This window comes from Nelusetta ayraudi, unplaced genomic scaffold (genome assembly GCF_046127955.1).
Source record: "Nelusetta ayraudi isolate G7.1 ecotype Tasmania unplaced genomic scaffold, CSIRO-AGI_Nayr_v1 ptg000168l, whole genome shotgun sequence".
Lineage (NCBI taxonomy): Eukaryota > Metazoa > Chordata > Actinopteri > Tetraodontiformes > Monacanthidae > Nelusetta > Nelusetta ayraudi.
The window spans coordinates 1,329,165-1,354,142 of NW_027466218.1; the positions used below are offsets into that span (position 1 = coordinate 1,329,165).

General features: G+C 44.5%; 1 protein-coding gene across 1 annotated transcript; it reads left to right on the top strand.

Moving 5' to 3' along the window:
• Positions 1-10,970: 10,970 nt before the first annotated feature.
• stx18 (syntaxin 18) lies at positions 10,971-24,956 on the top strand. The gene is made up of 11 exons (XM_076014283.1): positions 10,971-11,234; positions 20,069-20,136; positions 21,376-21,491; positions 21,635-21,712; positions 21,842-21,908; positions 21,998-22,092; positions 23,051-23,145; positions 23,270-23,328; positions 23,613-23,682; positions 23,771-23,851; positions 23,969-24,956. The coding sequence occupies exons 1-11, from the start codon at positions 11,082-11,084 to the stop codon at positions 24,062-24,064; spliced, it is 978 nt and encodes a 325-aa protein (XP_075870398.1). The 5' UTR covers positions 10,971-11,081; the 3' UTR covers positions 24,065-24,956.
• Positions 24,957-24,978: the final 22 nt, after the last annotated feature.

Genomic DNA, 24,978 nt, shown 5'->3' on the forward strand with positions numbered 1-24,978 from the left:
GCAGAAACCTTCCACCAATCTGGACTTGTGGGCCAAAGCTGCTTCTGACCGTTAAAACCTCGAGGCGAACTGTAAAACTGTCGCAGCTTGACACGACTCTGCTGCCTTGGCCGAAAAAAAGGCACCTGTGTGGGTGGATTTGAAGCGAGCTCTTTTTCTTCACACTGAAGAACTCTTGACGCGTGTTATCCGTCCCAACTTTGCAATCGCCCGTAGAACCACTGGTTCGCCTTCACGGGCCGGCCTCCACTTCTTCCTTTTTGTTGCAGACCATCGGTGGCAAAAGTTTGCACACACCTGTCTTTTCTTGATCTACTTTCTACACTGTAGACACACACTGAAGACAGCACATATATGACCAAGCTATGTGGATTCATGTGGCGAAAGAAAAAAAAGTTAAATACCTAAATATGTTATGTTTAATATGAAGGGTGGCTATTCTAGATCATCTAAAATATAAAACTTGTTTGAGTTATTTCACACTTTTTTGTTCAATACATATTCCACGTGTGTTCATTCATAGTTTTGATGCCTTGAGTGACAATCCACAATGTAACATGAAAAACCATTCAATCAGAAGTATGTGTCCAAACCTTTGACTGGCGGTGTATGTGTAAACATTGACTCTATCTCGTCCAGTGTGGGTTTTGCCCCCCCCGCCCCGACCTCCCCCCCCCCCCCCCCCCCCCCCACCCCCCATCCATTGTGTCCTTGCCATTCTCATTCATCCAAAGCGCCGCCGTGGCCTCGGCTCTCCCCTGCCAGGAACCATCGTGCAGCCAAACAGGTCCCCGCTTTGACCGCCACTTAATTACACACCGTTTACTCCACAATTTACCAGTCAAGAGGAGGGGCCGGCTGACCGGGGGGCGGGGGGTGGGGGGGTGTGAGAGGAGCACCCCCCTCCACCCACACCATCGTCATATCCTCTCCATCAATGTCGGCAGCCCCCACAAAGGCCCTCATGACAGGGGATGAGTAGCTATAAAGGCCGGCGCTCCGAGTCACCCCGCTCCTAATTGACCCCAGAAATGGCAGATAATGAAGGGCCTTTGAAGTGAGGGATGGCCCCTAATGAGGAAAAAAAAAAGAAAGGGGGGAGCAGGCAGGGTGGAGAGCAAGGTAGAGAGGAAGAGAGGAGAGCATTGGGCGGACGCACGGAGACGCTTTGCCCAACTTTGCACGCTATCGCGCCGCTGCGCTGCGACGGAGGAAGTGAGGATGAATGTGTTGCGCCGAGCGTACGAGGAGGAGGAGGAGGAACTTCCTCAGCGCGACCCGCCGTGCTCACGGGAGCGCAGAGGAGTCGGAGACGGACACGCCGCAGGGGGTCCCGCTCAGTCTCCCAGCCTTCCTCCAGCTCCAGCGTGGCCCCGGGGCACCTGACTCCACCTCCCCACCCCCCCAACGCTGGACTTTTCTCTCTCTCAGTCTCATTTCCATCTCCTCTCTCCTTTTCTTTCAGCCTCCACTTCTTGTCATGTGCCAGTCCCTCCATCTCGCTGTCTCTGCGCCTCTGACGGGGACAAATTGACAAAGGCACCGCCGCTCGGTCTGGCGTCGGAGCCTTCTCATGCCGCCGGCATGCCTGGGATTCCTCGCAGCCGTCTCGCCTGCTTTCACATGACGCCAAGGAAACAGCGGATGATTAGCATACAAAGCCCGTCTTTTCTTTTCTTTTTACCGCATGCTGCTTTTGTGACGCTCTGGCGCAGACTTTTGATTATTCCGATTTTTTTTCTTCTCTCTCTTTCTCCCTCTCTCTCTTTGTAGCCTTTACCCCTGACTTACCCGTCAGCTAGCAGTTTGCTGCACAGGCTACAAGATAAGAAAACAGAACATGAGACCTGGTCACATGCTTTTCAATAGAATTGCTTCAGATATTGTTGGTGTCAATCATCTTAATCATCGCTCGCCGCGTGCAAACGATGCTGGCGTCAAAGGTAGATTAAAGTATAGTCATACTGACGATTTTTCCGGGATTAAATTACCATTGTTCATCCTTTAGCATACTCTAACACTTGACGTGTCCTCGGTGACAGTGTGGTCTAAATATAATATGTTTCCAGCAGAGTTCTTGCGTGATGTCTGGGTTTTAATCACCACGTATAGAATTTCAGGAAAATCTGATTCTTGGCCCGGCGACCAAAGTGTTTTGACAACATACGCGTGGAACAAACTGTGGCTGAATGTTGGCACAACAAAATGAAACAATGTAACGTGTCAGTCAAAACCTGTTTCCATTTGGTTTCATTTATTTATTTATTTGCACCGTCTCTATTTCCTGTTCTCTTTGATTTTTGATGCCTTGCATCCCCTTGAAGCTCTGCTGCTTTTATATTATTTATATTGTACGTATTATATTTTATATTTATTTTGAGTCCCCGTATTCTACCCGTCTTCAGATCTTTATTTCGTTCATCCCAGGGCTCTGCACTCGATAGATCTCTGCTAAAGAGCAAATTTAGCCTTCTCTTTACAGCCCTCTCAAAGAAAAAGAAAACGGCCAGGAGAACAAATGTTCTGAGTCATTTACTTGGGTTAGGTACCACTACCCTTTGTGACATCACAAGGGGGTTCCCGGAAGTATGTGTTTTACACTCTCTTTCTGAAAGGAGGGGGAAAACAAAGAAATAAAGGAGGGACTTTCTTCGTTTCGGGTCTACGAGGAACTGTTGGTCAACTGCATCTTAAATTCTATTTCATTCAGTTTCAAAAATAAAGGTGCTTGTTGACACTTATCGCCCAAAGCTATAATAGTTAATGTCAACCGTCTCTCTGAAAGAGTCACAGCAGCACACTGCCTGTGTCACAACAAGGAAATAAAACCCGCTCAGGCTGATAAAAAGGAGCCAGTTGACTGTATTCTGCCTTTATCAGCTTCCATCAGCCATTGTAAAAACTCCCTTTTTAGCCTTTGTCTCGCTCTTTGACATGTTGTGTTTTTTTGATATTGGCCTGCTCTTTCAAAGTGGGCCTCCTCTGCCTGACAAAGACCAGAGCCAGCAGGGGCCCCTGCTGAATGACAATACTTTGAGGAGTCAGTTGGTATTTACTGCTGAGGCGGAGGAGTGTATTAAGGCCAGCGGACTGATTGTTGTTGTGTTTTCCTTTACTAATTGGCTAGGAGCCAGTAAGCCGCTGATACAATTCAGAGGGAAAGCGGCGATCAGAGGCCGGGGCGGCGGAAAGGGGGAGTGGAAACTGCAGATTAAAAGCCAAAAAAATAAAAAAGAATTACGCTGGGTTGCTTTTCTGAAGGCTGATGCGAACGTTGAGATTAAAAAGACACGGCAGACGTGCGGTCGATTCCCTGTTTATTCAAGACTTAATGACACCGTGTGTGTGTTCCCACGTGCTAAATGAGTTCGTGACCCACTTTATCAACCGCTTTTTGTATACAACACATATGAAAGAGTCACGAATGATTAAAAGCGGGTTTGTTGTAGATCCTTCCACAATCCATTGGTGGCCGTCGTCCCCTCCCAGCCTCCCCCTCAGGGGGGAAAAAAAAATGATCTGAAGGAGGGCGACCGAGAAAGCAAAGAGACCCGGCTCCATCAGACCATGGGTACTTGTCTACTTAGTAATCAGGACAAGCTGTGGTGAGACTTGGCCCTCAACCCTCCACCGCAATTTCTTCCTCCGCTGTGGAAGAAGAAGAGGAGGAGGAGGAATAACAGAGACGAGAGGGTTTCTGCTGGACGGGCAGAAAACAGCAGCCGTCCCTGTGACGTGTTTGCGAGGCAGCCACGGCTGTAAAAGGAACGCAATGTATATTTGTATGAGCGCACAAGTTAGTGTGTGTGTGTGTGTGTGTGTGTGCGCGTGTGTGTGCGTGTGCGTGCGTGTGTGCACGCATGCATGCACATTTTCGGCGTGTCACAAGGCTCGCGGCGGCTCATTTTTTCGCTGACAAGAGCGGCGGCCCCGGGAACAGAGACGGCACTCATCAAGGTTTTTTAGCTCGGAGGGCGTCCAACTCGAGCGTGTGTGTGTGTCAGTGTGTGTGTGTCAGTGTGTGTGTGTGTGACAAACAGCCGTGAGGGAAACAGGAGAGGTGGGGCGGGGGCCTTGAAATCAATGCAACATAGTCCCAAAGTGTGGCGCTCTCAGCGGTCACGGTTGAACCCGGCGTTCACAGCGAATTTCCGGCCGCGGTGCCATGTCGCCCGAGTCGCCGTGATTATTTTCTGGTTCGGAGGTTTTTCTGCGTCTCCCAAAACCTCCTCGCTGCCCACATCTGTGATTTGGTCTCATTAGGGAGATTCAAACTCCAGCCGGGAATCACACAGAAATACTTAAACAAAGAATTAGAAGTGACTATCAATCACACTGACTCCTCAGCCGCTTGGTTTCGGGGTGTGGCGGCGGCGGCGGCGGCAGCGATGGCGGCGGCGTAAAGCGGGACGTGGTGAGTCTGAGCGAGCTGATATTTGAGTGTGTTTTTTTTTTGGAGTTGAAGGTTCAAAATTCACTGGGAAACTTTTGACTCTGGCCACCGAGAGTCTCGCTCGCTTGCAGCCGTGAGTCGGGCCTTTGTCCTCTGTGGAAATGCATCATCATCCTCAGACCCCAAAGAAAAACAACCAAATCAAGCGTTTGTGACGTCACGCATTTTTTCGGCCGATTGAAAAAAAAAAACAAGCGATTTTTAGAATCTGGCGCTTGAAGGTTTTGTTGTAACACTCACTGTGAGATTAGTGAAGAGCGTTGAGTTATTTTGCAAATGAAATAGAATATAAAAGGATATAAAAACACTTTCAATATTTTATCATGAGGCTTAAATAAAAGTAACGGCCGTAAAAAGTTCAGCCGCTGTTGCTCTGCATCTACTGGGCCTGTGAATCTTTTTGAAACGTTCAGGTCACTCATCCCTCCGCAGCCGAAAAGTCTGCAGCGAAAGGTTACGACGGCCGTTCAGAGGAAAATGATCGTCGGCGGGTTCAAGTCGTGCGGGGCACAAAAAGGGAATAAATGAAAGCATTCAGACACCAAGTATCTGTTTCACATAGTCCCTGTCGCTGTTCCCGATGCCCCCTCCCTGCCGACAGGCGACATGAAAGCCCATGATAAAATGGAATAAGCCATCCTCCAAGGCTGAATTATTGTAATTACACCTAATTGACTGGCGGCAAAACCATTTCCTCCTCAGATCCCGCATGTACTTTATGAAAATCACGATCACTTTGTTCTTGGCCCCAGCCACCGATTGACCTTCTCCGATTGCAGTCTTTCCTGAACGACTCTGACAAGAGACAGAGTGAGACTTTGTGTTTGTGTGTGTGTATGTGTGTTTTGGGGGACTTGTGTGTGTGTGTATTGCGTGCTACGTTGTCACAAGATGAGTTACTCTCCACCCGCACATATGGTTTTGGTCCTCGGTTGGACTCACTTCTCCCCCCTTTTCCTCTCTGCGCCCTTTTTTTTTTTTATAAATACACAAATCCTCTTTGCGACATTTGGCCTCGGCCAGAAACAGAGGTTGAGAACTGGGGGAAACAAACCCCGAGACACGCCAAGACGCAAAATTGGTTTGCGTTTAATTTTTTCTCTATGGCAGCGTCTGTGCAGAGGTTGGTTGGCTTTTGCGGCAGGAGTGGGTGCCCATAGGTTTTGACGGAGCCTGATGATGCGTGATGGTGGCCATTGTTCTCTTGGGGAGAGTCGGTCAGCCAGCAGCCACTCTGTGGAAGATGTTTCTCGGCCCTCCAACGCTCAGTTGTCTTCATCAAGACGTTTGTCTTGGGTACAGTGTGGCTCAAGGCAATTTGTACGCAAAAAAGATTGCGACAGAAAGTGAAAATAGCCTTTCTTTGTACATTTTCTGACTTTCGCTCCCCTATGTGATGCTTTCAGACTCTACGTTGCGGCTGCCCGCTGACGATGAGGCAATGGGGCGGCAAAGTGAGCCGCTCCGTCAGTGCTTCCACGGAGCTTGTTAGCCCCTCGGAGAAACGCAGCGCCGCGCTGAATGTAGCCGTCTGTGTCGGCTGTGGGCGCGTCACAATCAGGTGACCGCTGAGAGAGTTTGCGAGGAAACGATTCAGAGAGTCGCCCGGCCGTGTCTGACGGCGACACAGAGTGGCTGTTCATCGCGAGGGGCGACGACTTAATTCACTCCGACCGCCACAATTTGTTGACCCAATATTACACTCTCGTCTGTGTATGCTTTTGCCGAGAATTACACACTCGTGCAGAAAACAGGTTGTGGTTGTGTCTTTAATCCTCTGTTTTTTCCCCTTATTTACTTAATGGGTATAAGCAGGGATTAATGTCCAGAGCTATGAAGGAAAACAAGACAATTAGTTCAGAGAGAAAGAAAAAAAAACATGGGAGCGAGTGAGAAGAGGCTTCGAACTGAAAAATATATCGTTCCAAGTTCCAAAGGTCCGGCGACTTTTGTGAAGCGGTCACATCTTCCTCATATTAGTTTACAGTTAATTTCATTGTCATGTTTTATGTAAATTTAGGCTTCTGTGGCTTGAATTAAATGTCATTTGCAGAATGCTTAAAGTGTAATTCTAGTACTCACAGGACATTGATCAGCGGGTATCGCACAGCCCTCCTTGATTACACCGACTCCGGTTCAAACGTGAGCTGCGATTGGGAATGTCAGGGTGCCATTTTTCCTATGATTGGCTGATGAAAGGTGTAATTTGGGACCAGCAAGACAGCAAACTTCAAAAAGCTCCCACTTCCATATTAGACTGGAATGTGAAAGCTGTCCAGGCAAAAAATTATCCAATTTTCTACCAGCTTTAATTACAAAGAGGATCCCGTTTCACTGCTGGTGCATGTTGCTGTTCATTTCTGAGGAGCATTGTGGAAAAATGAATCAAGTCGAGCATGTCCAGAATGCTCCGTTGTCATGTGTCATGACAGTGTGCGTGAGAAAAAGGAAAAAAATCCTCAAAAACGGGTGGAAACAAAAATCCAAGTGACATGTAGCACTGAACAGGGCCCAATGCTAACTCTGACAGATACATTTAAATCACTCAATGCCCAAAAAGTAGTTTCCTTCATGGGAATATTGTTTATGCCTGCGGTGGCAACTCGGGCAAAATAAAATAAGTGGGTAATGTTCCTTGTAACTGGGTCTTTTAGGAAAGTTTTTCTTTCTTTCTTGGCTTTCACCAGGCCAACTAAGTGAAAGCATAAATTGTGGTTAATCCCTTGAGCAGGGACATTGTGCCTGAGGGGTTTTTTAAATTATTTATTTATTTTATTTTGGTAAAGGGCAATGCCGTGTCTAACCTAAATAAAGTCAAAAAGTTGCACCGCCGACTGCGTTATGGAAAATCCAATTTGATTGCAACATCTGTGCTTCACCTATGGCTACATCACAGTCGGTCCAAACGGCTAAGCTGCATGTTTACTTTTTCCACAAAGTGTTTTCCAGGAAACTTAGATGAACATGGCCCTGCATGCATTGTGTACAATTCTTAAGCGAGGACTGGACCCTGGTTATTGTTTTGACAAAAATGATTCACTATTTTAAACATTCCCTGGCTGGGGGAAATCACGACTAAAGTACGTAGTTAATTCTAATGTGCATGTAAAAGAGAGGTTTATATGCAACTATAATTCACCCTGCACAAAAATTGTGATGTTTGTTTGACAAAAAATATTATTTACTCTTTCATTTTCATTGTCAGTGTTCCCATATTTTCTTTTTTCTTGTTTACCCCTCTGTAAAAAAAAAAAAAAAAAAAAAAAAGTCAACAAATTGGAACAAACCTTATTTTGTTCTGTAAACAACTTCCTGTGTCATGCCATCTGTTAAGAGGTCTCAAAGGTTGAAATGACCAGCTGGGTCTCTTTTAGGGCCTTTTAAGAGCCCTCTCTGACATCATAATAGGCTGATGTGCCACATCCTCAAGTGTCTATTTTTGCACACACTTTCTGAAAAGCTGAGCAAGCAAAAAAAGTGAAGAATTAATTTTTCTCATTTCCAGGGAGTTCACTGACAGGCTAGTGATACACATCACTGTTGAAAAAAAGGAGAGGCAAATTTGCATAATAGGGGACATAATATTACAACATGAGAGAAATAAGACATTTATGACACGCTTCTCTCTATGTACCGACTCCAAATAGCTCTTCGTCTGAGCTTTCAAAAACCCTTCATCTAATTGTCTTGCTGATGTTGTGCCAAGCAAAGCAAACTGGATAATCTATATCCAGATCTTGGCAAGCGCCCCCCTGCTTTACCCCTGCCCGTCAAATCCTGTCAGGCCATATGTCTTGAGGAGACGCACGCAAAGAAAGGAGACTATTCTCACACGTTTTGGGACATGTCCAGGGGCTTATTTGTAAGCCTGCAGGGTGTGGCAGGTAAGCCGTCACCTCAAAGGCAACAGCTCCCTCCCATGTAATTGCTCTTCATCAGATCAAGCTGCGAGACATTCCTCCATTCTGTTTCAAGTGACTACTGCCCAAAGACAGAACGTCAACGGCCATCAAAGGGGGACACTTCAGTCTGGATCGGAGGCAGGCTGATGGGCTATCACGGTGTCATTAGCTCAGCTCTCCAACAACAAGCCAGCTACAAACAAATGCATGCTAATACGCTGTGCGGCTCTCTGTGAGGGCAAGCAAATAGATTGCTAATTAGCAAGACACATTAATTTATACGCCAATTTATGAAGCAGTCATTAAACTTCAATTCCTCCCCTTATCAGTGAGCGGCGACTCGGGGAGAGGATGCATCCTCAGGCAAAGCAGAGATAAGGGCCTTTGATAGAATTAAGCCAACGTCAAACAGCCAGTAGATGAGTTCTGTGAAGATAAAGCAGCCTGGACTGACAGGTCTGATAATAGTCCAAACAAAGAGAAAGTGGAGATTAAGGGGTTCCTTTTCAGGCAGTTAAGTGGACGGCCCAGAGGGCACCACGAAACATGGCTCATCTGTCAGGGACGGGGAGGAATGGATACCATCAGCGACGCTTCATCCAGGGGACAGATAGCATCAAGGAATGCTATAAAGAATGCTTAGTCTGCTGTACCGAGTGTTTAACTTCCACTTAATCAGCTTGTTTGTATTTTAAATGCTGCCTTGAACAATTTGCTAATTAGGAAATCAAATTCATAAGAAATTACTGAAAAATGCCCCCCCGCCCCCCTCAAAAAAAGACCATAAAGGTTTGTTCAACTGGAAAGGAGGTAAACAGAAAAACAAAATGTAGTAATTTCCAATTGCTATTATGAAAGAAGCTTAGTAAACACGACACGTTGTGCATCTCACAGTGTAAACAGAACAGAAGAAGTAGTCGTAACTTATTATTTCTCGATCAATAAAAGCTGATCAAACTTATGAAAAAAAATTGGCTGACGAATGTTAAAGTGTAGAAAAGATAAATGTGTAGGATTTGTTTTAAGGCATGGGCAAAAATGATGAAGCAGTTAGTTTTAAACATGGGCCTCTGAGCTACTGCAAAAGTTTATTAGCGAGAAGTAAACAAAGTGGAAACACAGCTGAGGAGCTTAATGTGTACATCATATGGTGTTCAGGCCTGTGGTGAGATTAAAGGTGCAGTTGTCATAACAACACATTAGACATCATCAAAGCTGCCGTTGCTGAATGAAGAAAAGATGACGCGGCATTGATGCTGAGGCAGCACGAGCGCAGACGGAGACACGGTCGCAGCGCAGAGAAGTGAAACAGTCTGCCACAACACTAACAAAGGAAATGAGCAAACCACACAGCAAATAACAGCCATTTATTCAACACTTCACCCCCCAGAACTGCCAAATGACTTACATCTGGATTCCAACCTCAGACACTCGCAAATAAACAGCAATTAAGAATATGACACACAAATTACTACATTTGTGTAGACATGATAGTGTATTAACATTCGTGCAAAAGAATATTTTCTTAATCAATATCTAACTCTGTCAGTAGTCAGAAAATTTGAACTGTAAACGGGTTTCACTTTGGGGGAAAAAAACTGTTGCACACTAATATTGTAATGTTGGTCTTAAAGTTATTATCAGGTGACAACCACAACCACAAACACTCCCTGATCACTCAATGCAAGACTAAGAATAAAAGAACAAGAGCAAACTCAGATGATGCTGATTGAAAATAGTGCAGATTTTCTTTTTTTTAAAGACATGATGAAAGTGACTGGGTGAAGCTAGAAGCAGAACATTAAGCATACATAACAAACAAAATGAATTAAAAAAAAAAATAGTGATCTGAATAAAAAAAATGTTTCATATAACAATTAAAATCCAACCTTTTTTTTACATGGGTAAAATAAATGAGTAGAATAAAGGGCTAAATTCAAAATAGATCGAATGTGGTTTTGACATTATCAAAAACACAAATTTGTCCATAATGAAACCCTTTATTTTGCACAAATTATAAAAGTAATAGTACTACACTGATAGTGAGTTGTCGTCATCTGTCTATGTAAAACACCTCACCCAATTACTATTAACAGATGCTATTTCCTGGTGCTGTTGTAGTAGTAGCATGTAAAACTACACGTTTATCTCTATTAACTAGGACTGACACACATGCACCTGTCCGCCTTTTTAACGCTTCATTTCCTATTTTATTTTAGCCTGAATATTTGCCTACTTTCCGAGACAGTCAGAACCCTTGCATCAAACCTCAGGGAAAGCTCGATGGTAGTCTGGGGCCATTTCCTCCTTGGCTTTTCTTTGATCTTTAGTTAAAACCCAATTCTACTTATAGCTTTTGCTTCACTTTGAACTTTCTTTAGGGAGTTTCTCAGGCATTTTCCTGCAAAGGACACATTGCTTGGGAGTTGGTTACTTGTTGTAGGCTAAGTGCTAATTAAAGGGGAAAAAAAAAACATTGATTTAAAATGTAAAAAAATATATATATATATAAAAGTTCGGTTTTTTTTTTTTTTTTCAAATTTTAAATATCCAACCTTTATCGTATGAAACAGCTTTCCCAGCTTATACACAAAACATTGGGGGGGAAATGTGAGGATTTCCGAGACAGGGAAGAGCCACGCGTGTCGCATGGTGATGACGTAAACAGTTGGTGACGTGTCGGTTTGTTTACAGCGGTGCTCCTGCGCTCGTGCAACTGCACAGACATGGCCGTGGATATAACTTTACTGTTTAAAGCCAGTGTCAAGACAGTGAAAACCAGGAACAAGGCGATAGGAATAGGCTTCGACTCCACGAAGGATGAAATTTTCAAGCGGAGCAGACCCAAGAACAGTTTCTCCCCGAAGGCAAAGGAAGTGGTGAGTGCTCCGAAGCTAGCTTTTGGCTAACTGGGCTAGCATGCCCACAAACTGACGTTTGCATGTGATGACAGCCGAATATTGGACTGTCCCGGTGATATCCAGCCATATGATATGTTTGTCAGTATACTGCACGTAATAGATGTGTGAGTTCGGTTTGGAACGTCTGGCAGTTCTGTACAATTCTGTCAGAATCAATACTGGAAACTGAACTGACTGAGCGGCGCACCAGCTTCCATTCATTGCTCGAGTTTTAAAGTTCTGTACTTTGTTTGGGAAGTTTTAAAGTTCTGTACTTCTGTAATTTTAACGCTGCTCAGCTTGTCCGGTTTGCCTAACGTTTTTTTTTTCTATGTAAATGTCGTTTTCTGAGTAGAAAATGAGTTACTGTACTTTATTCGGAGCATCATAAATCACACGCATGCTGGTTAAATATGTCAACGTGAACGTGATGCAGCTTTTCAAACTGTCATACAGCATTACTCCGCCAACAACGATGTGATAACACGAGGACCAATCAGCACGTATTTACAGTGTTAATTCTAAACTCATGTTAATTGAAAATGTTAACCTGAGGCAGTAATTATAGATTTTCAGTTATGGAAACTTGAACTTAAAAGACATGTATTGCACATATTTAGATGACGTTAATGATTAAGTGTTACGAGACTATAAACCGTTGTTTTCAATTAACTGTCATTAATATGGTCAACTCAGCATAAAAAGCTTTATTTTCTGAGAGTTTTAGTAGAACAACTTGAAACTTTATTTGTATAGTGTCACTCACTGCAACATTATCATAAGTGCTCCTACAGTATAGGTTAGGCTGTACCAGCTCATCCAGGGTAGAATAAGTTGCTCAGTACTAAACTGTAGAATTAGAATGTGGCTTGAGATTAATGTACTACAGCACAGATTTTCATGTTTTTTCGACCTTCTGGTGTGTGTACATAGCTTTTGCACACACTTTCCTTTTGTCATGCCAGCCAACTATGTCACTTCTTATTTCCCTGCAACATCTGGCCAGGAATTCGCATTAAGTGTCACTTTAAATCAATCTGAGCCTTTTTCAGAACGAAAACATTACAACAACTTGGCCTATACTCCATTAAAGACTAAAGGTAAAACATTTTGCGCGCACGCATGCACGCACACACACACACACACACACACACACACACACAAATCAAATCACCACCATTTGCCCTCAGTTGGACTTGAAGAAATGTAAAATTCTTCCCATTGTGGTCATTTCAGGATAAACTAATTTTCTGCTCAGAAAACGACATTTACAGGGGGGAAAAAAATGCATTAGGCCAACCGGACAAGCTGAGCAGCTTTTAGTTCTGAATATTTTGTGCCAGCTGTCAGATCTGAGCCGTGCTTTTTCCCCAACACCACCAGGTCGGAATTGTGGGTTTGGAACTGACCTGAATGTGATCAAGACATTAAGCCAAAGACTAGTTTACAAAAAAAACCAAACAGTAAAGTGGTTTCCCCTCAGTTGGCTTTTCAAAAAGTCTGCTTTTTTTTTTTTTAAACCGAAAGCGCTTGATCAATTAAAATTAAAACAGGCTTCAATAGCTGTATCTATAGGTTGTTTTATATACATCTATATATATATTTACACACTTATGTGAATAATGCCTTTGTTTCATTCAGAGACTGTTGTCTAACTAAATATGTTTTTAATTAGTTTAGGAACATTTACAAAACATTGTACATTCAATTCTTCCATTCTAGTAACAGGCTTCACCAGTGTACATACAAACACAAAGAGATGGATCATTGGCAACCTAAAGGCTTGTTGGACCATAGCTTTTTCTCCTTTAGTGTTTCTTCTACAGCCAGAGGTCCATCGGCTGACGTTAAATTTATGAACTTGAGCCCCTTCATAGTCATGTTTGAAGAACTACTTAAAGTTTCCCTCTGGGAGTCAGAGCCTGATCTTTCCAGCCATCAGTCAGAGCGCACAACCAGGTTTTTGTTATGTTGTTACATTTATATTTGAAACGGTGGTTTAATAAAAGCAGCGGTGCTGATTCAAAGAAACCCAAAGCCATCCTGTGGTGCCCGTCCTCCGCTATCCTCCCTTCACTGCCGTCTCCGCACTCCCTCGTGCTGCAGATATAATCTCAGGCCATCTAGGTAAAGCTGCTCTTGAAGAAATTGAAATGGCGAGTTTGGAATGTCCTGCCTGCTTACAGTTATGCTGCGGTTTTCACTCGAGAACTCAATTTTCCATTCTTGTCCATACAGTCTTACATAGGCAGATTTTTTTTTTTTTTTTTTTTTATCCAAAATGCCCAAGCTCCATCTTCACATGTATGACTCCATAAACATGCTACAATAACATTTTCTTTTGGCTCTCGGACAATTTCTTGGGGAAAGATGATCCTCCCAAGTGCCAGTGATTAAAGGTAGAAGATCAAAACAAAGAAAATATTAAATTAGGTCCCCAGTAACAATGTTGACGGCCGGCACCTAATGTGCAACAGATGTGCGAGCCCTTCAAGACATACATAACTCTGAGTTCCCATTGAAAACTTCACCAAAATAGAAAGAGAACATCAAAGTTGACAAACACACAGCAGCCCTAAGAGGGTCCCTCAACCCCCCCCTCTCCCCCCCAAACTCAAGCCATGCACGAAAAAGGCTTGATGGACTAATAAGAGGGCCAGTGTTTACAGGGTGAGGCTTCTTCAGGGGAATCTTCTACCTCCTAGGGGTCAGTTGCTGGCTCTGTGATCTTTATTTCACTGCTCACCTCGTCTCTGCCCGCAGCATGCTGCCCTTCTCAGGTTTAATTGGCAGGGGTCACTTTAGAATTGGTAAATTGTGTGTAAAGCAATAGTGCTTGGCTCGCCACTTAAAAGTGTGTTATGCTGTTGGTAGTGAAGCGGTGGTGCTGAGGGAGGGCGCCTCCAAATGACAACTCTGAAATAGTTTGCTCATGCTTTCACAATATCAGAACGTTTCTGTTTTGTTTATTTAGTTTTCTTTTCTTTTTCTTTTTTTAAGAACCCCAGATTCTGTTTCGAGGTCAAACATTTCTCAAATTTCAAATATTATTTTTTCAGTACATTATTGAAAATATTGGAATATGTTTTTTTACAGATAGACTCAACACTGGAACATTTTCCTGGACGATTTCACAATTTAGTTGTTGTTGTCATTAAATATAATTAGATTTGGAGATATTCAAGATTGACAGGTCACGTTGAGCAGCCACAATAGCACATCATCAACAACAAAAAAAACTTTCCTGTTTTTGTTCCAAAATAAAATTTATCCTGGGTCACTTGACAAGAATAAATGATTTATTTTTTTTTGTTGTTTTTGTTTGCAAAAGAACACAGTGGAAGTACCGTAATTCAAATAAACCAAAATCAGAATTCACAAAATAGTTGAGCACAAGTCCATAAACGATTTCCAAGACTGAATAAACATTAATCAAATCACAAACGTCATTTGCCCACCGGTAAAAAACCTGTTTAGACACAGCTGTCCGAGATGGGAGTCATAGTAAAGTGATGAGCAGAAGTTTTCCTGCCCAAGTCTGTCACTGGATGGTCTGCAAACACTTGGCATCGTCTCCAAGTTGTTTTCCACTGGGACCCGGGCAGATTACATTTTACAACATGTGCATTTGGATAAAATTGTAGCCTAGCTTGTGTTTCACTGCGTGCAAAATGTTCTCACATGATCCCTAAAAGTTCAACCAGAAGTGGATGGTAGGAGGGGTAGAATGGAGATTTACACATGTAAACTCAAAATAATGAGACGAAGTCGTCTCACCGGATCGTTTCAGCGGAGGAGTCGAGGCCTTTTGAAGAATGTTGTCAGACTTGCAGGCAGCCCTGGTTAATGTGATTTACAATCACTCAAATGCCTCCATTACACATAACAGCAGGCTGCATACTTGACCCTGACACTCCAAACAGTCTGAACCATGAACTAGAACAGATGTGTGCTCCTGTGCAGAACGGCTTTAAGAGGATTGGCAAAGTGTACAGAATAAATCCATATTGTTGCCGTTTATTACATTGAATTCAAATCCAAAATTTTCATTACTCTTACAACCCCCCCACCCCACCCCACCCACACCCAAGCGGGATTAAAACACAGAAAATACCGAAAAGCCAGAAAAACTATTATTTTCGTCTTCAAGCGAAACCGTTACAATGGTTCACAGCGTACTCTGAAAAAGTTGCGTGACGTCAAAGCCGTGGACGCACGCAGTGCACAGAGGTTAGCTTTAATGTAGCGTTTATATCATTCTCCTGGGTTTCTTCTTAAATATCATTGCCGACCAAATGATGTTTGAGCACAGCTTAAACGGACACACATGGCAAGACTATTTACATGCCGTTATGGAATTAAAGCGTGCACCAGAACACGCTGCCAAAGGGTCGGCGCTCTGCGGGCCCTTCCCCTGCTCTCATGTTCCCATCACTGCCATCCAGAGCTGGAGCCAAAACATCCCTGTGCCTACTGCGGAGGCTTTTCCCCTCAGCAACAAATGTTGGTTGGACCTGTTCCCACTGACTGCAAAACCCAGATGTTGATGAGTATGGTCGGGCTGTTAGAGAAATAAATAAATACATTTCAAAAACCGACAGTTTCCCTCAGAAACACTGGTGGAGCTCTTCATTTTATGCCCTTCGCTGGCACTGGTGGACTTCAGTTATTCCAAACGCTACCGCAGAGCTGTCTAGCACATCAGATATTTTGGAGGCGGCCTAACGCGGTGTGTATAGTTGTAGAAGAGCGCCGGTCACAACGTGTCAATCAATCAATTAATCAATCAAATGTTATTTGTGTTGCCCAAGTTTTGCCAGCGCAGTTTACCCCCAAAGGGTTTTTACAGAAGAGGGATCCTTCTCTCTGCAAATATAGATTACAACAGCATGACCGTGATCAACAGTGCATAGAAAGATGAATATTGTGAATGCTGTACCAGTCCAAAAAAACCACAAGTCTATAAATCCAGAGAGATGTAAATTCCAGGTCAAGGAGCGAGATCATTGAGAGCTAGACAGTGTCTTCAGTTGGTCCAAAGGCACACAGGTGTGCATTCTTGTGCTACTGCTGATTGATGATTAATGTGAACTGCTAGTTGCCTCAGAATTTGATGGTTGCACATAAAGACAAGGACTTGCCTCAACGGTTGACGTCCCCTTGAGAGTCTTCCTCACTCAGTTAGAGCACGTCGCTGGTAAAGATTTGACAAACGCAGCGTTCCAAATCGTTTACTTCTGTAGTTTACTATGCAGTGCGTAGTTACAACTAGTGACTGGTAGTTTGCTAATGCATGCCTGTGAAATAGGTTCTGTAGAAGAAATGGAAACAGAAGAACATTTTTTTTTGTGATTTCTGCTGAGAACAAAATGGTAGTGCACTACACTTTGATATTTCGCGGCTATACATGCAAAAACAAAAAAAGCCCAAACACATCAAGACAACTCCAGCACTAGCGCCAGGGTCTTTCTTAAGTCCCATCAAAGAAAACCGTAACGGCACCTCGCGTTTGTTTACAGAGCCGACTAAAAGCGTGAGAGCTGCGAATACACTTTTTTTTTTTTTTAAGTGGAAGACAAAACCAAAGCCCTTGACGGAGCCAGACGTAAACATGTTTAATATAATCAACATGCGGCAGGGTCTTCTTCTCCGCCGAGGCATCCTGTCTGCGAGCAAGCGGCCCGACATCCCTAAACACAACATGGCGTGGCGTCAGTATGGATCGCCCTCGGTCAGAACACACAGGGACTTTAAGCCAAAGCAGCGGCGGGTCATCATCGAGTTCTGCCAGTTACCTGGATTTAGCAAAACAAAGGAGCCGTCCAAATCCCTTAGAAAATCTGTTAGCTAAGCCTTTTCTCTTTTCTTGCTCATAATAATCCCGCCTGGTGGTTTGTTTGGGCTCAGCCGGGGCTGGAGGGAGGCAGCGGGACGGAGAAAGTGAGGAGGTAAAGTGGGGGTCTTTGATGATGACGAGATTAGACGTAGCCCGGCAGACTGTCTCCTTCTGCTATACACACACCTATGGGGAGGCTGGACGCTGCACGCACGCACACACACACACACACACACACACACACACACTGGTGCAGTGAGCCACATGCACAAGGCCACCCCCTCCCTCCCCTTCCTCATTGTTGAGGAATTACTTGCTCTTTAGGGTCTTAAGTTACAACAGCAATTGATCCCACTGACCCCCTGCAAACCCTGGAGGTTGTGCTGGGAATCTGAGCTCCAGTGTATAGAGAGGAGGAGACGGCTCAGCCCCCCAGAGCAGCCCTCTCTCTCTCTCTCTCCCTCTCTCTCTCTCTCTCTCTCTCTCTCTCTCTCTTCACACTCCCTGCCCGCCACTCCCACAGTACACAGGCCGCCACACTCGCTCACACCTTCCCCTCCTTATGTGGCTTTACGGCCGCCAGTCACTGCCTTGGGTTTAGCGCTGCCTGCTGGTCGAAGGGACGCAGTGCAGGCAGGCAGCCAGGCAGGCAGCCAGGCAGGCAGCCAGGCAGGCAGCCAGGCAGGCAAGTAGGCCATCGTCGGGGTTCTGTTTGTAGTTACTATGTTAAACAGAAACAAAACAAAAAAAATAGGCTTAAGCCAAGAGGTAATTCCATACAGATATGTATTTGTAGGAAAATATAAATTGCCATGTAAGAGGTTACATTTTCCACGTCGTGGCGGGCCAAGGGAAATCTGGAAAGTCAAATAAACACCGAAACCAGCATCTACGGGGGTTTTATTTGCCGTAAATAGCCATTTAGTGTTCAAGATGGTTCTCCTTGTGATAAAGCGTTTGCCTCATCGCGATATGTCTCGAAGCAGCCGTAACCTTAAACACGCTAAGTTTGGCAGCATCAGCCAAACACGTAAAACGCTTCAGAATTGTTGGTTCACGGCAGATAAGAGTTTTGTTTTTCCTTTAAATGAGCAGCATTATTTGGCAGATGTAAGTGGGTTTTATTACCCAATTGTGCCTAATTGCTCCGCCCCCTGGGACCGCCTCCTGGCTATGTTGCCTCAGTCCCCTTCTCAACATTTGTAAGGTCCAATAAAGCAGTTTTTGGTGGGAGCTAAAACTCAGCACTGTTTTTTGGCTGTGCAGAGGGCTCAACATGTTGTTTTCCCAAGATCTGGTTTTTATATCGTTAAAGTGTGAAGCTGTGCCACATGAGTGAAAATTAAGATCTAAAAGTCAGCAGAATGTGGGAGAATAGAGATAACTTTCCAAATTAAAAGCTGGTAAAACAATCCAATCAGCTTCATGGAAAATGACAGAAACAGGTAAAATACTTTACATTTCTTTGAACCATTTTTTTAATCTGTATTTTTTTTCATTCTGCCTTTTTTCTACCATTTTATCTTATGACCTTTTAGAACTGAAGATTTCACTTCTTCCTTTTCCAATTTACTTGTATAGAGAGAAAGTTTCTCACACATCTACGACCACAAGTCAATTAAGTAGTCGATATGAAAAAGTTTTTTTTCCCCCCCAGCCAGGTATCACTTATCACACACACACATATATACGCTCACAGCCGTAGTTCATAGGAGCTCAGTTTGATCTCGTTCACAGAGACGTGACAACACTGACGATATTTAGGACCGACTGTCAAGCATAGACAGCAGCCCCGTTCACCCCCGCAACTCCCTCCGAGCTCAATTTCTCTGAACGACAATTAACTCTTTAACCCCAAATAATTATATTATTATAAGGCCAAATTTGCCTTCAAAGCCCTCGTCTCAGTCAAAGCCCCACAGCAGCGTCGCACCAAAAATTTGCCTGCGAAACTAGTATATAAAAAAAGAAAAGGGGAAAAAAAAAAAAAAAAAACCCTGAAGCTTCCGAACAAATTACTCGCGAGTGTTTATCCTGACACCTCTTTGGAATGAAAAGCCTGTGCTGCTGTCGTGCGGCAGGCCGCCGCGACGCTCAAAGAGAATATTTGGAGACGCTATTAGACAGCCGGTGCCAGCTTCCCCCTTTCAGCCAAGGCAATTAGATAATTGAGGCTGTTAGATGGAACGAGCTGGAAGGCTGAAGGCTGTGTCGCCGCGCTATCAAAATAGTCTCCCACGCTCTGCGGTCGCCGTCACAGTCAAACACTCATTGTGTCATGTTTCAATCCCGCGCCTGTCCGCATCCTGTCTTCCACTGGATTAAACAGAGCTGGCTGTGTGCGTCTTTGCACCCCACTTGCAGCCGGCCAGCAGACCTCTGTCGACGGGGAAGTGATTTGGTGTGTTTTTATATATATATATATATATATATATATATATATGTATTTGACCAAATTACAGAGGCAAATATTGGATTGAACCAAGTTCCCTCTGGTTTTCACCCCCGTTACACACGGACATTTTCCGGGTAATAAATAGTAACATCATGAATTTAGAGCCTGTAGCCTGATGCCTCTGTCGGTGTCCTGCAGGCAGTGGCTCACCGTTCTTATTTATGAACACGAGTCTTAACGGGGGGAAATTGCAGGGTTGATTTTTTTTTTTTTTTTTTTTTCACTGCGTTTGCTGGCTTGATGAATTGTCAAAAGTAAATATAGAAGACGCAGAGAGGACAGACGGCCATTGGCTGCCTGTCACATCCAATAAATACAAGTGCGCGTATTTTCTCTGGCTCTGTCTGGAGTGTAGTTAGAAGAAAATTAGTTTCCTGGTACATGTCTAAAAAGCCTTTCTTGAGCTGTTGACAGTGTTAACACATTAAAAGGAGGGGTTCGGGGGACGCAGCGTTTAAAGAAACCCATTGACGTGGGGCTAATATGTCTAAGTAATGCTTCTTTTCACTCTTATTTTGGCAGATTACAAACATCACCAAGCTCAAAGATTTTCTGCTCCAGCACAGGAAAGATTATGTCAGCGGCGGAAGGTAAGCCCCCTGCAAACAGTCTCAGTGTGCGCCATAATCAACAACAGCACAAGGAAAAACATTTGAGGCTTCGAGGGGAGGGAGAGAAGAAAAAAAAAATCCTTCCATTCAGGGGGTCAGGGCTGCTAAGAGGTACCATCAAATGTGTGTCCAACACGGCGGCGGTGGCGGCGTCTGCTGGCACGAGGTCAGCAGCGAGTCGGGTGGTCCGTGACGGCAGACTCGGCTCTAATTGTCTGGAATAATTGGGCTGCAACCAAGTGAAGAAGAAATCACGCCCTGGGACTAATCCAGGGCGCCTCCCTCCCAGGCCTCTCTCTGCAGTGTGTTCCGTGGACGTGGGTGGGTGTGCGCAGTCAGACTTTGTTTTGTTAGGTTTGTTGATAAAGCCTCCGACAGAACGCACGGCCTGAAACATTAAAGCTGTCAATGGGTGGAGCGCAGCGGCGTTAAGTGGTGGGAAAAATCCACAGCGAGGCCGTGACGAGTTCTACGTGTGCGAGCGTCGCGTCTGGCGTCGCTCCCTCGACATTCTGTCTTCTCCTACAGCCCCCGGGAGGGGTTTGGCCTCAATTGGGGTCTGATTGAATTTAAAACAATGAAGTGGTTTAGCGTCTGTCACCAGCATGTTGGGAGATGCTTTCAATACATTTATTTATGTTTTGTATGGGAGCCCTAATGTATCATCAGCATTAACACAGTAACAGTGGTTGAGTTGTTTACGTACTACGAAGAAGGACTCCCATTGTGGCCGTTGTGGACATTTTTTTGATTATTTTTTTGGGAGATTTTTTTTCTTCATTTACCGGTTTCAGCTTTCAGTAAATGGAACCTGTAGCTCTTACAACAATTAACTGGTGAATTGGGTCATTTGAAAAAAAAAAGATAATTTAGTACGGTCATATCCAGCGCCGCAGTCTCTAATAATTCAATTACACCAACCGTCCACCAGAGGGAGACATTACGTTTCAACTGCACATGGAAGAGAAAGCAAACGGTCACTAGTTGAGAGCGCTGAGAGGAATAGGATTCAAGTGAGTTAAAAAAAAAAAATGAAGTACACAGCGAAGTAGGAAAACATTTTTAGCTTTTCATACTCTACTTACATACTAATATCTAGCAACATGAGTATATACTGGATACATGTATATATACTCTGAACAAAAATCTTTATTTTGGTGAGAGATTAAGTATTCTTCACTTATTGGTATTTCCTACTGATTGTGATGTGTTTCACAGTCTCATCTCCTCAGATCTGACTCGTATGACTGACAGTGAACGGGACCAGATTGACCAGGACGCTCAGATCTTCATGAGGACGTGTTCAGAGGCCATCAGGCAGCTTCGTCATGAAGGTGCGTCGCGTGCGTCGCGTGTGCCCGTCTCGTATTAACTCCCGGACGACTCGGGATCTGTGTTTCATGACTCTCCACCTGAACAACTTTCAAAGGAATCTGCTGTCTTTTTATTCTTTTCTTTTCTCTTTCTGTCCCCTTAGCCGAGAAGCAGGTGACATCGGCGCAGATAAAGGAGCACAGGGTGGTGGTGCTGGACCTCAGTGACACGTATCTTAAAAGTAAGTTCATACTGCTCTTTTAAATTGTGACAGGTGGCGCTCTTGTCAACGCGTCTGCACAGAAACATCGATGACCTGATCAGCAAACATTCTGCCCGGTAACAAGTTGCATTTTTCCACGTTTCGAAGGTGTTTGTAAGATCTACTCCGAGCAGAGGGCAATCAGGGTCAAGAGAATGGTGGACAAGAAAAGACTGTACGGCATTGTTGCTCCCTCTGTTTAATTGGCTAACATGACTGAAAGATGTGTCCCGCCCTCTGTGACTGTGAGTCGTGTGGTTTCAGATCAAGACTGGCTCCAGAGCACCACAGTTCTCTGAATGTAAAACCAGCAGAAGGGGATCACACGGCGGAGACTCCCGTCAAGGAAGAACCTTCCGGTAAGTTAGTGAGTCCTCTGAGGCGCCGCACTGCCTCCCTGCAGCGGCGCTGGAGGTTCATGCTCGGCTGACTGGGACCTCTTTGCAGCCTTAATGTTTCAGACCCACCGTCTTTGCACAGTATTGTGCACTTGTGGGATGGAGTTTTCATGTACAGTAGAGGAGTCGTCAAATCAGTGGACCATTACAGTCAATGTATATCGGAAAAATAAGACTCCAGGCTCCAACACTCAATATTTCGTCTCCTCCTCCGTCCAATCATAATGCGCCATTTTGAAGTGAACTGGTCATGTGACCCCGTACGCTACATCCGCTGACGTGTAAATGCGACAAAAGTGTTTCCAGGACCCTTTTGCGATAGGCCTCTATATCGATGCATCTGAAAAACCACCTCATGAGAGCATCAAAACCTTTCAGCCATATTTGAGAGGTTTATCAAAGTTTAGGTGTTTCCATTACCAGATTTTTATTGCGATTTTGGGCTTTTGCACAATTCTTGGGGTAATTGAAACGCAGCTACTGACTTTACATCATAAAAGTCTTGTCTTTTTAACTGCAAAGGTCCTGAATGTGCCTTACCTTTGCTGTGCTGACCCACGTGACCAAATAGTTGGCATTTAGCACCATCTAGTGGACTGAAAGTGGACTGAACGCTTCATTGAACTGATTTAGCAACCGGAGAAGGATGTTGTCGTTTTTTCCAACATTTATTCAGAATTTGTGATATTTAATTTAGCTACCAGCTGTGTACAATGACAATACAACACTGCCAGGCAAAATGTTGTATTTATTGTCTCCATTGTGATCCGTCACCCGCCTGCAGTCTACTACAAACCAACTGTATACCAACTGAGATATGTAAAGGCCATACTTTCTCTCTGACCTCAGAGGGATTTGCAGACTGACTGCGCCGTTCCAAAGGGGAAATGACAGCACACGTCTGTTTTGTTTCCTGTAGAGAAGAGTGTGTTAGAGGTCCCGGACAACTCTGGCAACGCGTGGGACGAAGGTGGAGGAGTGGAGGACGAGCTCTCCCCCGAGGAGATCCAGATGGTGCGGCCACCTGCACGTCACCGACCACCGTGACAAGACAGCTCAAGAGCAACACGATAACCAAGAGAGTTCAGTTTGGTTAAGAGGCGCGACTGATGAAAGCCTTTTGCCATTTTGTGTCCAGTTTGAGCAGGAGAACCAGAGGCTGGTGAGTGAGATGAACAGCCTGGTGGACGAAGTCAGGTCAGTAACTTCCTGTGCCGCAGCTGTTTCGATCGGTTTTGATTTGTGCCAGTTGGCTGCTATAATTCATCACGGCGCTGACCTGAAACAAAGGGAACTGGTAAATGGATGGCAGTCAGAAAAAAAACAGTCTAATTGTCATTTGATCTGAAGTAACTGTCATGGGCAAGGTTTTTTGCCAGGTAAAAAAATAGTCTCCGTTTGAAAATGGAACCAGAACCTCTCTTGCTAATTTGAAAGCGCGTAAATTAAGTTGAACGCGTTTGGTTTTTTTTTCACGGCAGGCAAATCGAGGGGAAGGTGGTGGAGATCTCTCGACTCCAGGAGATCTTTGCTGAGAAGGTCCTGCACCAGGTGAGTCTCCGCCTCTGGTCAGCGCCGCTGAATGCGCCCGCTGTCGGTGCTCAGCCCGGTGAGCCGTCTCACTTTCTCTGCCAAACAGGAAACGGAGATAAACAGCATTCATCAGCTGGTCGTGGGCGCCACGGAAAACGTCAAAGAGGGCAACGAGGACATCCGGGAGGTAAAGTTCACTAAAAGCGGGATCGGAGGAAGCCGTCACCTCTGCAGGCGCCGTTAAGCTCTGTCGGTGTCGACGAATCTCATCATTGAAACGCCTTTCTGGGTGCTGTCTCTCCAGGCTATCAAGAACAACGCTGGCTTCCGGGTCTGGATCCTGTTTTTCCTGGTCATGTGCTCGTTCTCTCTGCTTTTCCTGGACTGGTACGACAGCTAACCGGGCCTGGCGCCGCCCTGGACTCTGCACCGCTGCAACTCTGGCACATATTCGGTGACGCCACGAACACACTGAGACTTGAGTGTCGGACTTGGTTCTCTCCGCGAGGATCGTGTGTTCATCAAGAGGTGTCGCTTCGCATCGCCGTCTTAATTTCAATACTCGGTTGCGCTTCTCCGAAGAAGAGTTTTGTCCACTTTGAAGTCTGCGTGTGACAGTCAGCACTCACCACTAGAGGCAACGATATTTATCTGCTAATTCTCTTCAGCTTGACCACAGAAGGAAATCATGCTCTACCGTCTCATGTTGAGGTTGTTGTGCTTTAAATGTTATTCTCATTTTCAAAGATTTAATTTTCATCACTGACTAGTGGAGCTGTATTGCACAATTAATCATACCCCCCCCCCCCCTCCAAAAAAAAAAAAAAAAAATCTATGTTGAGCCCTCTGTTTTCCCCCTGCAAAAACCTGGGTGTGAGCTTCCTACTAAAACTGCTAAACTAAAAGCTGTGTTGGACCTTTCAAAGAAGACCCATAAAGGGCTGGGGGTGCGTTCCATTACACCTTGAGAAAAAAAAAAAAGCAAAAAACATTTTCCAAGTTCAAAATTGACCATTGAATCAGAAACATCTCCTCAAGTCCCTTTGTGACATCACACCAGGCTTGTGGACATAATTGTGTGCTTTAGCGTGCGTTTTCTAAGTGGAGCAAGCAGAGGAAGAAAATGCTGGACTTTTCACTGACAATTATTATGATGAAGTAATTATACGACTAATTGTAAAAATTATTGGTCAAGTCAATTAGGCATGACGGGGAACATTTACTGTTGCCGTGTCAGTGTGCTGATGTGTTTTATTTCTAGTAAAACAGTAAAGCTATACTACACAATGTAATTCAATTTTAGTATTGTCTTCT